The sequence below is a fragment of the Phycodurus eques genome, chromosome 2, assembly GCF_024500275.1.
Source record: "Phycodurus eques isolate BA_2022a chromosome 2, UOR_Pequ_1.1, whole genome shotgun sequence".
Lineage (NCBI taxonomy): Eukaryota > Metazoa > Chordata > Actinopteri > Syngnathiformes > Syngnathidae > Phycodurus > Phycodurus eques.
In genome coordinates this window covers 44,165,642-44,182,575 of record NC_084526.1, presented here as the reverse complement: position 1 = coordinate 44,182,575, position 16,934 = coordinate 44,165,642, and the positions used below count along the sequence as shown (strand labels likewise).

The 16,934-nt window shown below is 45.4% G+C and overlaps 1 protein-coding gene across 1 annotated transcript in view; it reads left to right on the top strand.

Annotated features, from left to right (window-relative positions):
- The window catches only part of sbf2 (SET binding factor 2), a 119,255-nt gene that overhangs the window by 89,586 nt on the left and 12,735 nt on the right, over positions 1-16,934 (top strand). The window contains 15 exon segments of the mRNA XM_061670951.1: positions 489-754; positions 1,519-1,691; positions 1,941-2,014; positions 8,105-8,300; positions 8,521-8,648; positions 8,739-8,914; positions 9,142-9,275; positions 9,350-9,551; positions 10,388-10,409; positions 10,411-10,585; positions 10,717-10,857; positions 11,693-11,776; positions 12,883-12,957; positions 14,856-15,034; positions 16,646-16,822. Of these exon segments, the coding sequence (XP_061526935.1) occupies positions 489-754; positions 1,519-1,691; positions 1,941-2,014; positions 8,105-8,300; positions 8,521-8,648; positions 8,739-8,914; positions 9,142-9,275; positions 9,350-9,551; positions 10,388-10,409; positions 10,411-10,585; positions 10,717-10,857; positions 11,693-11,776; positions 12,883-12,957; positions 14,856-15,034; positions 16,646-16,822 (2,202 nt within the window).

The following is a 16,934-nucleotide window of genomic DNA, read 5'->3' as shown; positions in this document are numbered from 1 at the left end:
AATGGCTTGCTTTCTTTGACGATGCAATTTTATTGGCTCAACGAACATGTTCTTCATCTTCAACCAGTTGCATACTATCAATGAAAACCTTTATTGAACCAGAAAATAAAAACCCATTGACACCAGGGTCTCTTTTTCAAGGGTGCTTTGGCCAAAAAGGCAGAGAGCACATATGAGGGATAAGTGCAGTTTTAGCAAAAATAAATAAATAGGTTAATTGATTGTCTAATGAGAAAGGTATTCAGTAATAGAATATGAATAAAGATAATTGTTTTTTTTTTAAATATATAGTTTGGGGTTACCCAGTCATACTCACACCATTTTTAAACACTATTCATTACTCATCTGCTGACTCTATGTTAGCGCTACGGTGTTTGCAAGAAATTTCTGAAACCCGAATAAAATCAGAGCTCCCAGTGAACTTGCAATGGCCCTCAGTCCCCTCAAACATTTCCTCTCCTACCGTTCTCTCTGCCATCTCTTCCCAGGATGTGGGCACACTGCCTGCAAAAGACGAGGCGCAGACAGCTATGGACCTGGCCGCCAAGCAGCTGCGCTTGTGGCCCAGCCTGAACAAAGAGAAGCAGCGGGAACTGGTGAAGAACGAGGAGAGTACCGTTTTCAGCCAGGCCATCCATTACGCCAGCCTCATGGTCTACCTGCTAATTCCTTTGGACACCAGCAAGAACAAACTGCTTCGTAACACGCCCGCGGCCGACTGGGAGAGCGGCAGCAACAGCATCGTCACCAACAGGTCAGCGGAGAGACGGTTCACTTGCTTGAGTCAGTGTATTTTATTTTGCTCTTTTCGCCGCATTGAGCTTGTTGATACGGCTGTCGTCGTGCCCATTGTTCTCTCGTCCCTCCCTCGGTGAGTCAACCCCTCAGCAGTAATTTCGTTGTTTTTCGCAGAGGCTAAAGGATATGTGCCCGTGTGTATTGTAATATCGTCTGTCTCATGTATTGCTCCGTTGTTTGTGTTTGAATATCCGTTGCTTTAAAGGTTAAAACAAAGCAACTTGCATGCCAATAGTTGCATATGCATTTCCCGTGTAAGGCACATTGATGAGTCTTATCTGAGGGAAGCCTTCACAGTTTCATGATGTGAGAGTATGTCTTCCCCTGTTGATTCCTCTTTTATTCTCAGAACAGCCTCAAGAAGTAACATTTTATTATTTGTTCTTTGCATGTAGTTTCATGAGTCAACAGCTGCAAAATTGTTTGTGTAGTCATTTTCTGTCATTGTTGTTGTTTTTTTTCATTGTCATTTTGTTTTTCACATTTGGGTCCTGCCACTCACTCACTCACTCACTTGTGAGGATTCCAGAAGGCAGTTTGCTTCATGTGAAAGATTTTCTATGGCAAATAGATTGATCCTAGCATCAACACGTTGCATGTGCCAGGCTCGCTGCTTGTCGATCACTTCTGTCAACGCGCAGCTCTCACATCTCCCCATGGACACGGCGGCTTGACCCTGTACATGTTCATGCTTTTCATCATACCATTTGACCTTTATAGCATCGCCGGCAGCGTTGCCGAAAGCTTCGACACAGAAAGTGGCTTTGAGGAATCGGAGAACAGCGACGTGGCTAACTCGGTGGTCCGATTTGTGGCCCGCTTCATCGACAAGGTGTGCACTGAGAGCGGAGTAACCCAGGAACACATCAAGAACCTCCACAGCATGATCCCAGGTACGTCACGCACAATGTTCATTCATGCATCTGCTGTCCTAATTCCCTCAGCTTTGTGCAGAGTAACCTCTGCTGGTGTGTATTCTCAGCAACAGCGGCCTCTGAGCTGATTAACTCCTGACATGTTAAATGGCCTTAGAACCTTGAAATACACACACTGGTTGTGTGAAAGTGTGCAAGCACATGTGTTTCTTTGTACAGGCTCTGTGCGTGTGTGGACACCAGGTAACCTCATCTTCTGACCCACAGGCGTCGTTGCCATGCAGATGGAGGCTCTCGAGGCAGTTCACAGGGAGAGCAGGAGGTTACCACCCATTCAGAAGGTTTGTGATGCTCTACATTGCAAGACGTTTAGAGCGTACGTGGCTATACTTGTGTATGAGCAGTGAAATGCACTTTTGAGTCACTTCGCCGAAGACTGTCCACAACTAAGTTAACTACTACCCAAATATGCACACATTCAAGGCAAAATTAGGTTAAAAAAGGTCATTTTAGTGGCGTACGTTTTATTACACTTAGCTCCTTTTTATGTTAATTATTCAGTTTCCTTCATATTTACGTGTTGCAGTTGGGAGTAACTAACTATGAGCTGTCTGAGGTTGAGCGGCGACCTACACCCTGAGCACATCACCAGTAAATAGAGACAGCCATTAACGCTCACATTGACACCTACGGCAATTTAGTTCCAATTGACTTAACATGCATGTATGCACAAACGTTACATTTTTTCAGATGACTTATACAACCCCCCTGAAATCTTATTTTTTTGTGAATCTGATGAAAATCAATAAAATGTTTTCCCTATTCTTTTTTTTTTTTTTTTTTTTGTATAATTGTGCTAAGACTTGCTACCAATGCAGCCCTATGGGTGGCACAAGTCAGTGCAAACTGTAGGCCGGTCCCAAGCCCGGATAAAGAGGGTTGCGTCAGGAAGGGCGTCCGGCTTAAAACCTCGCCAAACAAATATGAGCGTTCATCCAAAGAATTCCATACCGGATCGGTCGTGGCCCGGGTTAACGACGTCCGCCGCCGGCGCCGTCGACCTGCGGGGCGCCGTTGGAAATTCAGCTACTGCGGGTCGAAGTCAAAGAAGAAGAAGAGGAGGTGGAAAGCGGGTTCTTCGGCAGAAAGAGAAGAGGAAAACACAGAGCCTAGAACTGAATGTGGGGACTTTGAATGTTGGGACTATGACGGGAAAATCTCGGGAGTTGGTTGACATGATGATGAGGAGAAAGGTTGATATATTGTGTGTCCAGGAGACCAGGTGGAAAGGCAGTAAGGCTGGAAGTTTAGGGGCAGGGTTCAAATTATTTGACCGTGGTGGAGATGGGAAGAGAAATGGAGTCGGGGTTATTTTAAAACAAGAGTTGGCTAAGAATGTCTTGGAGGTGAAAAGAGTATCAGATCGAGTGATGAGGCTGAAATTTGAAATTGAGGGTGTTGTGTGTCGTGTGATTAGTGGCTATGCCCCACAGGTAGGATGTGACCTAGAGGTGAAAGAGAAATTCTGGAAGGAGCTAGATGATGTAGTTCTTAGCATCCCAGACAGAGAGAGAGTCGTAATTGGTGCAGATTGTAATGGACATGTTGGTGAAGGTAATAGGGGTGATGAAGAAGTGATGGGTAAGTACGGCATCCAGGAAAGGAACTTGGAGGGACAGATGGTGGTAGACTTTGCAACAAGGATGCAAATGGCTTTAGTGAACACTTTTTTCCAGAAGAGGCACGAACATAGGGTGACCTACAAGAGCGGAGGTAGAAGCACACAGGTGGATTACATCTCGTGCAGACGATGTCATCTGAAGGAGGTTACCGACTGTAAGGTTGCGGTAGGGGAGAGTGTGGCTAGACAGCATAGGATGGTGGTGTGTAAGATAACTCTGGTGGTGGGGAGGAAAATTAGGAAGACAAAGGCAGAGAAGAGAACCGTGTGGTGGAAGCTGAGACCGGACGAGTGTTGTGCAGCTTTTCGGGAAGAGGTGATACAGGCTCTCGGTGGACGGCAGGAGCTTCCAGAAGACTGGACCGCTCCAGCCAAGGTGATCAGAGAAGCAGGCAGGAGAGTACTTGGTGTATCTTCTGGCAGGAAAGGAGAGAAGGAGACTTGGTGGTGGAACCTCACAGTACAGGAAATCACACAAGGAAAGAGGTTAGCTAAGAAGAAGTGGGACACTGAGAGGACCGAGGAGAGGCGAAAGGAATACATTGAGATGCGACACAGGGCAAAGGTAGAGGTGGCAAAGGCCAAACAAGAGGCATATGATGACATGTATGGCAGGTTGGACACTAAAGAAGGAGAAAAGGATCTATACAGGCTGGCCAGACAGAGGGATAGAGATGGGAAGGATGTGCAGCAGGTTAGGGTGATTAAGGATAGAGATGGAAATATGTTGACTGGTGCCAGCAGTGTGCTTGCTAGATGGAAAGAATACTTCGAGGAGTTGATGAATGAGGAAAATGATAGAGAAGGGAGAGTAGAAGAGGCAAGTGTGGTGGACCAGGAAGTGGCAATGATTAATAAGGGGGAAGTTAGAAAGGCATTAAAGAGGATGAAAAATGGAAGACATTTGATGACATTCCTGTGGAGGTATGGAAGCATCTAGGAGAGGTGGCTGTGGAGTTTTTGACCAGCTTGTTCAATAGAATTCTAGTGCGTGAGAAGATGCCTGAGGAATGGAGGAAAAGTGTACTGGTGCCCATTTTTAAGAACAAAGGTGATGTGCAGAGCTGTGGCAACTATAGAGGAATAAAGTGGATGAGCCACACAAAAAAGTTATGGGAAAGAGTAGTGGAGGCTAGACCCAGGACAGAAGTGAGTATTTGCGCGCAACAGTATGGTTTCATGCCTAGAAAGAGGACCACAGATGCATTATTTGCCTTGAGGATGTTGATGGAAAAGTACAGAGAAGGTCAGAAGGAGCTACATTGTGTCTTTGTAGATCTAGAGAAAGCCTATGACAGAGTACCCAGAGAAGAACTGTGGTACTGCATGCGGAAGTCTGGAGTGGCAGAGAAGTATGTTAGAATAATACAGGACATGTACGAGGGCAGCAGAACAGCGGTGAGGTGTGCTGTAGGTGTGACAGAAGAATTTAAGGTGGACGTGGGACTGCATCAGGGATCAGCCCTGAGCCCCTTCCTTTTTGCAGTGGTGATGGATAGGCTGACAGATGAGGTCAGACTGGAATCCCCGTGGACCAGTGATGTTTGCAGATGACATTGTGATCTGCAGTGAAAGCAGGGAGCAGCTGGAGGAACAGTTAGAAAGATGGAGCCATGCACTGGAAAGAAGAGGAATGAAGATTAGCTGAAGTAAAACAGAATATATGTGCATGAATGAGAGGGCTGGTGGGGGAAGAATGAGGCTACAGGGAGAAGCGATAGCAAGGGTGGAGGACTTGAAATACTTGGGGTCCACCGTCCAGAGCAACGGTGAGTGTGGTCAGGAAGTGAAGAAACGGGTCAAAGCGGGTTGGAACGGGTGGAGGAAGGTGTCAGGCGTGTGTTATGTGACAGAAGAGTCTCTGCTAGGATGAAGGGCAACGTTTATAAAACAGTAGTGAGGCCAGCCATGATGGACGGATTAGAGACAGTGGCACTGAAGAGACAACAGGAAGCAGAGCTGGAGGTGGCGGAAATGAAGATGTTGAGGTTCGCTCTCGGAGTGAGCAGGTTGGATCAAATTAGGAATGAAAAGTTAGAGAGCGCAGACTTCAATGGTTTGGGCACGTCCAGAGGAGAAATAGTGAGTATATTGGTAGAAGGATGATGAGGATGGAGCTGCCAGGCAAGAGAGCGAGAGGAAGACCAAAGAGAAGGTTGATGGATGTCGTGAGGGAAGACAGGAGGCCCGTTGGTGTTGGAGAGGAGGATGCAGGAGATAGGCTTCCATGGAAAAGGATGACGCGCTGTGGCCACCCCTAACGGACGAGCCCAAAGGAAAAGAAGAAGTGCTAAGACTTGCTACCCATGCTGTACACACAAAGGCTGATTCAAACCCGCTAACTGTGAACCACTCTTCCACTGTGCTGCACTAACCAGTCAATATTGTGTAATTTTAACTTCCATAATATATGACCACAACATGAGCTTTGATATGAATCAGTAGAATGTGACACCGTAGCAAACCTCATTTTAGCAAGCAAATAAGCTGCGATGTTTTCCTTGGGCATTTTCTTAGGTTCCATATCGCTTTTAAACTTTGCAACATGTTCATTTCAGAGCCACTTTTTGCTGAGCTTTGAAAACAGCACTAAAATAGAGTTTTTTTTCAAAACTTGTTTTTATAGACTGTAGCATCCAACCCCCTTCCACAGTTTTGCCTGCTCTTGTGCAGCCACTGGAAGATTTCCAATGTTTTCAAGTGCACTTTTAAATATTTTACTTGGTATTTTGAACCCTGCTGTGCTTTTATTGTGTCTGCCAGCACTTGGTAATCCTTGTTACACGCACTCATACACACAGACAAACAGCATCCCAATACTGCCTTGAGACCAACCTGGAAGCTGTGGTGAGCGGTCGGCTGAACTTTGTGGCTCATTCCAAGCTGGATTGCTAGCTGCAAGACGCATGCCAAATACTAAAAAGTGTCTAAACAACAGTGGCACCGGCCTCATGATGAGTCAGAGTATTATGAGTAGTAGGAGCGCTGATTACTGGAAGGGGAAAGAAATCAGGGAATGCATTAAAGATGCAATCTAATACCTCTTTAAAATCGCTGACCTGGGTCAAAGAAGGTTATTGAACCAATGTTTGTCTCTTCTTTTGCAAGTTCAATCTGAGTGATTTAGCAACTGACGGATTGGCCTTGCTTAAACTACTCAATTAACAACCGAACATGAAAACAGTTATTACAATCACATGAGACAGAAAAAGACCTTTTTCACCATGACATACTGTACCTCCGGGTGGCAATGGCGCCAATGGCACCACAGTAAACAAACCTTTCCAGGTCATTTGACGAAGGGAGTGTGATTGAGAAACCATGGTAAATGGCTTGAATGATTAGTTTGACCTTCTTCTCTTCCAACCAAAGTTTGAATTTGTTGTAGAGTCAGTTGAAAAGAGGATTTCGAGTGAGGAAAATTGCTTCCAAGGAAGACGCGGGCTGTAATTTGCATTTGTGCACTTCAGTTGATTCAAATTCAGACATGGTTAACATATTCATTGAGGGACTGGCGAGTTAATTTACTTTTCTGTTGTTCGGAATTGGCACAGGTGCGCTTTTTTTGACTCTGAAATGGATAGCATCCTGTCGAGCTGCTTTAGCTAGCAGGCCTAGCCATTATGTTTTTGTAAATTACTCAATGAAAATGTCTTCCACCAATCCGAAAACGGGGGTCTGTCCCTTTTTGAAGCGATTACTGCACCGCAAGGCACACTTGTGTTCTTCTCTGCACAACTTTTTACAGTATCCACTTGATTTTTGATTTTTTTTTTGTTTTTTCCCGTCCTTTCTGCTGGATTCTTTCTGATTTTTTTTGTTGTTGTTTTAAAATAAAAAACCTAAACCGTTTGGGATATATCTGGCAGCGGAACCCCAAAACCAAGTTTTGTCTCTTGCTTTTATGTTGAAGTCGGCGCCGGTCACTCGCTTTCTGCCATCCGGAGGTGCCCTAACACCTGTTGTTTCCTAACATTATGAAAAGGTCTATAGTAGGGGTTACTGTGTCAGATACAGCTTGAAGTAGTCTGTTGAAATGCGCTCATTGGCCTACATTCACCAGAAACCAGCTGAGGTCAAACTGGCGACAGCGTTATGAGACTGGTTCCACGGCTGCTGCGATCCCAGCCTGAGCTGGATCGTGTGTCGTCAGTGTGACGTGGCTGCATGCTGTAATACTGGATTTACCTACCAAGCACTTCACGTGCTATTGAGTTCAGTGTTGGTGTTTTTGTTTTGTTTTTTTAGTGAGGCTGTACCCCTTTTGGTTGCTTAGGTGTTGAATAAGTTGCAGCGCTATATGGATTAGCCTTAATTTAATAAGAGGGCAAAGAAATGATGACTATCTGCAGCTGGCATGCTAAAGAAACTCATCATTTTCTCTGTTCCCAATCAGATCAATGAGCCCTGTTGAGCATGCAAGATGGCCTGTGTTAATGAATGTTCTTGTTTCATTTCCTGAAATCAAGTTTCTCATCATGCTAAATTCTATTCCATTGTGGTATTTACAGACAGTGGGAATTGTCGTTTAGACAGCGTTGTATGCGTGCTTGTTTTTGAAGGGGTCATGCATGTGAAGCTTGCATATGTCTTTCAGGGCGCTGCGATTTGACTTTTGTAATTGAAAACTTTTTGGAATCTGCTGGTGCAGATATGCTTCTAGAGTTGGGCTTCAGGAATGGAAAATGTCAAAAACGTCTATTTTTGGGTGCCGTTTCTTGGTTTAATTTTCATCATGTCGTTCCGTTAGCCTAAAATTCTACGTCCGGCGCTGCTTCCTGGGGAGGAGTTTGTGTCAGAGGGGCTGAGGGTGCTTCTGGATCCTGATGGCAGGGAAGAAGCTACTGGGGGGATGCTGGGGGGCCCACACATCCTACCAGCAGAGGGAGCACTCTTCCTCACCACATACCGCATCATCTTCAAAGGCATCCCTCATGACCCACTAGGTAAGTTCATTTTGCACCAGTAAAGGTTTCAAAGTCGTCAGACTTTTCATTTTGCTAGCTTAGTTTTCATCCGTTGCTAACTTAGGCTTACGTACTTTTTGCAGACTAATTGCAACCCGTTGAAGACCAATTTGAGTTATTAGTCGATAGGCCATTGTATTGTATTCCTGCTGCATTGGCCGTACTTGTACACACGTCATTGTCCTTGCGTTGAGTTCAGTTGGGGAGCAGGCAGTGACCAGAGCTTTCCCGGTGTCCACCTTGACTAAGGAAAAGAAGATAAGCATCCAGAACCAGCTGCAGCAGAACATGCAGGAGGGCCTCCAGCTGCGCTCTGCATCCTTTCAGGTGAGTACATGGCAGGTTTATCCATATTTTTACCACAGGTCACAGACATACAATAGCACTGTAAGGTCAGTTGTTTTTTTTCCGGCGCAGTTGATAAAGGTGGCTTTCGATGAAGAGGTGAGCTCGGAGATGGTGGAAATGTTCAGGAAGCACATACAGAGGGTCCGCTACCCACAATCCATCTTCAGCTCCTTTGCGTTTGCTGCAGGCCAAACTCAACCTCAGCTTATCCTTCCAAAGCAAAAAGAGAGGAACACTGGCTTTAGGTTTGTGGTTGAGTTTTATTGATGAGAAGAAATGTTACTTATTTTACAAAACTGAATTTCGACCTCTGGGGGCAATCGTATCCGAAGGTCTGCTATCCTTTTAACTCAGCTGGAAGTGATGGACAGTCTTTATGTGCCGGAGGGGGCAGGGGGCAGGGGGGGGTTTGGGGGGGCGGGGCGGGGTAAACATGCGACTTTAGTTGCTTTCTGCTCTGTCGTTGCTTCAGAACACTGTCCAAAACTATTGTCAAGGGAGCCAAGAGAGCCAGCAAGATCACAATGGGCCGTGGTAGCCAGACCACACTGAAGAGGAATGACAGAGGCAGCAGAATGACCTGGCACGAAGATGATGACATTTCAGGTGAGAGAAAAAGAATTCTTCGTTTTCAAGCCAAACTTGTCATGTCAATCTTCACGTCCGCATGTGTTCTCCAGTATCGGATGACGGAGAGCCACCGCCTAGCAGCACTCTGAGAGCGTCCGACAAGTCCACCATGGAGCAGCTGGTGGAGCAGTCCTGTTTCCGTGACTACCAGCGGATGGGCCTCGGTACCGTCGCGGCCGGCTCAACTCGCTCAAAGTCAGGCGACCGTTTCAGGATCACGGCTGTGAATAGGCTTTATTCCCTCTGTCGCAGGTATGTCACGTCTCAGGAAATGCAAAGTCCAAAGGACGCCCGTTAGACTTGTGACACATACAGGTTAAAACAGAATATTTCACTCGTTGACACATCAATTTGGCCACTCCGCAGTGACGGTGAGAGCTTGAAGTCAACTGATTGCTGTCGCCAAAACACGTGATTGACACGGCCGCCTTGCTGAAATCAAGAGGCGGTTGGTCGACGCAGAAAACTAGCAGAAGTGCCTCAAGCGTGTGGAAATAGTTGACTAAAAATCACACCGGTAACAAGGTCACTTGCAAAATATGCAAGTCAATCCACAAATATAATCAAATGCACGCCCGTCTGAAACGCTAGCGGACGAATAGCTTAAACGGCACGTCAGCCTTCATTTAACGAATTCGCCTAACGCTCTCCTGTAACAGAGAAAAGACTGAAAATAAACACAAAGCAATCTCAGAACACCTTCACGGACTGTTGGAACATATTGAACTCTAGCGACAAGCCATGTAACACGGTTGCTACAGTGCATTATGACAAAGCATTCCCCCCTCCTGTGATTATGATTAGTGTTAAAGTTCTACGTTCCGAGTGTCTGCGAGGCCGTGAAGGGGTCTGAATGTGATTGAGCGAGTCGGGGGTTAGCGCGAGTGCACTTGGGAACGACGAGGAGAGAGAGCATGTCAAACAGTTACGTGGACAACTTAAAAAAAAAAAAGAATGACTTCATGGATGAGTTGACGCAACTATCACCAGCTTAGCTACAAAACAATCTGAAGCGGTTCAACCCCGCGTAACACATACTTTTCTGTATTATGAACCTGAGATATATGTCCTTCTCTTCTCTGCCCCAGTTATCCGGGACTCCTGGTGGTTCCCGCAGGCCATACAAGACAGCAGTTTACACAAAGTGGCGCGTTGCTACAGACACAACCGTCTGCCTGTCGTGTGTTGGAAACATCCTCGCACCAAAGCTGTGCTGCTGCGCTCGGGGGGCTTCCACGGAAAGAGTGTGGTGGGATTGTTTAAGTCACAGAACCCCTCTTCAACAGGTGAGCTTGAATGTCATTAAAAGCATTGACTTGATTTTACTTTTCCAAATGACTCCACCCTGGTTTGTTTGCTTAGTGTGGCCATTCAAAAAGGCCTTTTGGCCGAAATGACTTGCTGTGTTTCGATGTAGCGCCCGCGTCCTCCTCCGAGTCATCCAGTAGCCTCGAACAAGAGAAGTACCTGCAAGCCATCCTCGATTCCATTCCTATTTACTTCAAGATGAACGACCATAACACTCTCTCTAACCGCTCCGTCGTAGGCCTCTCACCAGGTGCGTGCATGATTATGATGATTAAGTTCTGTTTTGTTTTGACGCCCACTTCACTTGATTTTCGATTTTCATCTCCCTCTGGGACCATCGAGAGAAGCAGATGAGAAGCTGGGTTTATTTTTTTCTCAAGTTTTCATCGAAGATTCCCAGTGACTAGAAGCTAGTGACCCGAAAATGATTTGACAAGTCGAAGTGGCGCTTCTGCCGGACCTGAATTTGTCATGTGACATCTTGTTGTGGGGGAAAAGCAACTTATTGTGTTTCCGAGGGAAAGGAGGCCGCGTAAAGTGCATTTTTTGACACGGCGAAACTGCAGGCTTGCACTCTTTAGTATTATTTTGGTTCACTCTTGGTCTGTTTTGCTTTGCCATCAATCTTTTCCCCGGTCGTTGCTTATTTTCTACCTGTTTGTTGTGTGTGTGTGTTTTGTATGACAATGAGGCACTGCAGCTGATATTTGGCTCCATTTGGAAGGAAACTTGTACAATAAAAGGTTATGCATGAAGCACAGGTCACCACTGAGCGCATCCATCTTCTCAGGCTTGTCTGTATCCTCCTCTCAAACGCTTCAGGATGCTATTTTGCTCTCACAAACAAGCATGCACTCGGCATTGTTCTCAATGTGAAGTGTGCTTACCACTGCAGACAGAGCAACAAATAGAACAAGCCATTTCTGCCCAAACATGTCCGCTTCAAATGTTTCTTTTCACTTGTTGACAAAAGGAGTGCACGTTTGAAGTTTTGTCTTGTTCTTGTGCTTAATGGAAAATTACCCTCGTGGCTTATGTTTGTCTTAACCTTTCTTGCATCATGCGTAAATGTTGTGTCCCCTCAGGGAGCGAGAGGAGAACTTCCAGAATGCCAAAGATGGCTCCCGTCCATTTAGACATCCCCTTTTCCAACAGCTTTACCAGAGGAGGTGAGTGTCACACAATGTTCTAAATTAAAAGACAAAGATGCAGTTTTGTTGTATTTACAGCCACAAACTTACAACATCTTAATGTGCAGATGGCAGCGTAATAAAACAACAACTGTAAAAAAAAAAAAAAAAAAAAACCTAAGTTGACCTATTACTCTACTATGACTTGCATTAACCTGTTGTCAGATGAATATGACTGTAAATGTAATCACACAGGAATGTAAAGTGTTTGGAGGAGTCCTTCAGCACTGAATGTTTCGTCTCGGCCTAACGGCGTTGTGCTCGGTGTCGGTTGCGTTTCTAAGGAGTTAGTCATGGCTTTCGATCAAAGTCAAAGGTGAAAACACAATGGGACAAATTCTGCACTATGGGACATGCTACACACATTTGTGCATCTGTCCAGTTTCTACTCAAATAGATGCTGACACTGTGTTTGCCCCCAGAGGAAGAGTGTCAGCAGCGCCAAGAAAATGTCCAAAACTAATTGGTTTCATTTATCTGGCATTAGCCAAATGATGAAATAAGTGATTACGTTGCTTCATTCTCCCAGCACGTTCTTTTTCAAGTCTAAACTGACCGCTGCGAAGGTGGCCGTAACCTTAATCGCAGCACTGGGTGGGATGCGTAATCCGCTTCCAATTAATCGCCGCACTCCCACATTAGTTCCTTGTAAATTGCCTGGATGACCTTTCCCAAAAAATGTATCCACATTCCGGAACATTTTTCTTGCGTGCCTTTTCAAAGCAACATGTTTGCAAGATTTCTATTCTTGGAAAATGGGTTTGCTTTATGTTTTTCATAAAACCATCACAGTGAGTCTCGCTCGCAATCTCATGCCAACTCAGTGGGCGTGTGTTTGCAGAGAGTGAAACATTACATACGTCGTCGTCCCATTACCGAATATACCCACAGATGACTGTATCATGCATGTTACCCCTATTCATTCATTTTCAAAATGTAAAGGTTCCTAAGTGGGCCGTGCAATCTTTGTAACTCTTCGTTCGACCACGCGTGACCTTGTGCAGTATGTCAAACTGAAATGTTTTTACGACGTTGACATTATTTTTCATGTTCATGTTGATCTCGTCTACACAACCACCACGCAGTGCTTGAGTACAGAGATAAACTATTCACTCACTCCAACCCCAAACCTACCAATAAGGAGAGAATCCACAACCAAGGTAGAGTGCGACTGCCTCGCCAACCACACGCACACGCACACACTCACTTTCCTCTTCCAGGGCTGCGTTTCATTCTAACACCTCATCTTTCCTCTCACAAACTAACCAGACACCAAGCGTATCGCCATTCTCCAAACTCCCTCTGAGCCGCTAATGACTAATCATCACCGGCGCGAAATAAGTGCACCTCTGGGAGCCGCGGTTTTTCACAAACCCGAGTGGCCGCTCTGATCTGGCCTATTCCGCGGCTCATGCGTCGGCCCAGCGAGGCCGACTGTGGTCAGTCGGAAGCCAAGTGCAGACTGCGGCGGGAAGGAAGCAGTTTATCCTGGCGGACCATCATGAATCAAATGAAATGAGGCACCTCTGACCGTGCACGTAGTTCAGCGAAGACAGCGCAGATAAAGTGAAAATGTAATTCAAAAGGAATAACTCACTCCAGTCCCAGTGTAGCAACAAGACAATAAACACCCATTGGTTGTAGGGTTTCTCCATTATTCTCCTCTGTGTGGGATGATTTCCGTGTCAGCTTGAGATCTTTCATTTAGCTGGAGTCGAAGGCTGGTTAGGTTGTTGTTTTTTTAGCGCTCTTTGTGACAGAAACGTGACGTCCTCAGCTGCCACGGTGAAATGAGCTCGACTGACTTCACGACAAGCGGCAGGTGGGCAGATAGCGAACACAGCAATGCTTCCCAAAAGAGGCTTCAAGCTCTTTAATGCCACTCCCTGTTGAGGTTTGCTGTCAAACTGAAGACAAAACAGTGAATTACACGTAGTGTAATTAAAACAACCACCCGGCTTTGGTTTCGGTAAGTCAGTTTAGCTTGGTGCAAACAGACAATAACAAATGCTATTGACGGGCTAACAAATAGCATCTCTGTCACGGCGTTAGAACCCTTTAAGCCACAGATAAATGAACACAAACAGTGGAGCAATACGGGTAGACGGATAATACAACAATACTCACAGGAGTCAAAGTCTTTATCCTCTGCAAAAAAAACGGCTTTTGGCCAGCTGCATGTAAAGCCATAAATCTGTATTATACTGCCCCCAGATGGCCAAGGCGCACACACCAGAAGGAGTAGCACAATGTCCATTGAATTGAAGTTAAAAATATATATATATATATATATATATATATATATATGTGTGTGTGTGTGTGTGTGTGTGTGTGTGTGTGTGTGTATGGCAACAATGGTTGAATTCTTGACATTCTATTCTATTTCATTGTCAATCTTAATTCTTAATCTCACCCAGACAATTTGGAGAATTTTGGGGAAGGTGCTTTTCTATTGAAGGTTCATAAGGGCGTGCTTGGACAAGTTGGGTCTGGAATAACTTTAGAACCCTGACCTCAAGCCCATCAAACTAACTAGAACAGAGATCGAGAGGTTTCGTCAAGGTGTCGAAATCGACACGCCCCCTATCTGGTCACTGTGATCCCAATCCCTCTGTTCTTGTGTATCTGTTAGGTTTGAATCACATTAAAAAGGTCAACTTTAACAGCAGAAAACTGAAATCAAACTTGAAAAAGTTGGAAAGGATTACTGTGAAATGGCCTTCATTTAAGTAGTTTGTGATATTTGGAAGGTTTTGCGGGTTAGCGTTTACAGAGAAACGGCATGTCGATTTGTCGACACGCTAAAAAACAATCCGTCACCTCCTGCTTCTACTATCTCGCTGCTTGCTTCAAGGTGCAAAACTGTTTTGCCGGTGGATTTATATAATGGTGTTTACATAATCCCTCGCGCTGCTGTGCATGTAAACCCCATCTGCATGTGTTGTTCATCACTCAGTCGTAGTTTGTTTGACAGCATGCGTACAACAGAGGCATTCGAACGAACGGTCCCGTGCGTGTATGCGCGGTCTGAGTTTTGTTTGCATCTTTGCGTTTGCAGGCATGTGGGCCAGCCTGCGCTCCAGCAGCAGGCTCGGCCAGCACCCATCCACGGTGGATGTGGGCGCCAGGCTAGCAGGGAAGGATTTGGCGCCCCCTGCGGGGAGTAACAGTCTGCAGGCTCAGCTGCTCAAACGGCAAGCTGCATTCTATGTGTTCGGCGAGAAGTCACATTTGAGGGTAAGAAAGAAGGAGCTTGCTATGTAAACCCGCATGGCGACTTTAAAAATGTTTATTCATTTATTTTTACCCGAGCACGCGCTGATGCTTGACGACAAACTTGCGCCAAGAAGCCCGACACGCTTTCTTTTGACACAGTTGAAAAAAACAATCATTTGCAACCACTGTGCACATGTAATCGATCGTCAGCTGCGCTCCGAGTAATTATCGGAAAAGGGTTATTTGCTACAAATAGTGTATCTTTGCTCATCAATCTATGCCACAAGATGGCCCAAGGTTGTCATTCATACAATAGAATACAGTGTTTCCCCACGATTCAAGGGACAGGGACAGAGCCTTGCTGCAAATAGTGAAAATATGTGAGTAATTGATTTAAACCCCCCCCCCCCCCCCAAAATAAAGAATTGTTTATAATTGCCTATAGACGCCACAAAATGACAGCAATGCATTACTGATCGATGAGACAGGGCTACGGCCTGAATGAATTAAGCTCCTCCGATCACTTCAACATCGCTCCTTGCCACCGAGATTCCAACAGACGGCGCCAAAGTAGTTACTTCTACAGTGAACTCCCGCTATTTGCGGCAGACGGGGACCGACCGATCCTTGCCGCCAATAGTGAATAATCCACAAAAGGGATTTGTAATTCCATAGCAAAACACTTAAACTAGAGAGGATCATAAAGCACCATGTTTGAGTTCATCAAGAATTAACAGTAAACGCTCGATTTACAAGTTGTCAAGAATACAATTTCATGAAAAACGAAAACCTACCCAACAACATCAAATCTTAAAATTGAAAGAAATAAAGCATCACACAAGCGGCCACAGAGGGCTAAATAATAAGAACATGACGCACAGCTGCATGTACACGTACAGTCCACGCATGGATATTCACATACAACCCTGCCAACTCCATCAATATTTGGCTTTTAGTCTGTTTGTTCGATATGCACGCTCAATGTGAACTAATGTTGCGTAACAGATTCTTCACTCGTTAAATTGTTCAACATTAACCACCTTCACGTGAGTCTCGTCAATGCTATTAGCTGGCCTCTCCATGGACAAACAAATATGCATACTCGCACTTTACACAAACGGTATTATGACAGTAAAACGTTTGGCATTTACACATAATAAATGTTGGTCAAACGCAGATGATTACACACTGTAAATTAATGAAACCTGACAGCAACACCGAGATTCCACCAGATGACGCCAAGTTGGCGTCAGCCACAAAAATGGCAACGAGACAGGATTTTCAAACAATAAGTAAATCAATCTTCCCGAAATATTTGCGAATGCTGACTCTCGAATAGGCAGGGTTCACTGTATATTCATAACAGTACTTTGGCCTTTCAGCCAATCACGGTGGAGTAGTGGGAGAACATTGTAATAGCTTTGTGTTCACCTCATCAGGCCCAGATTGAACACAGCGAGTCACGTCGAATTGTGAATAAATTGAAACCGTATCATTCTTTCAGTATGACATTTTTGTTCGGCGGTGTGATTTTCCTCATGTCAAATATGTGCCTCGGCTTCACAAAAGTGGGGGGAAAGGTCACATCGACACAGTACATGAACAAGCCGCGCTGTGTGTCGCTTGGTGCAGGGCCTCAGGGTGGACACCTCTCTGAACTGTGAATTGGTGCCGGTGGACTTTGCAGACATGCGGCAAGTGAAAAGCTCCTTTAAGAAGCTGCTGAGGGCGTGTGCTCCCAATGCCAACGCCTCCGACTCGGAGGACTCCTTCCTCAAAGCCTTGGAGGACTCGGAATGGATCCTGCAGGTGACGCGTTCTTTTTCCAGGGTGCATTTTGTGCGGTGTTAGTCAAACATTTATTCCGTTAGTTATCGGCATGACCCGCCGTACGTAGATTTGGTTATATATTCTTCGTGGT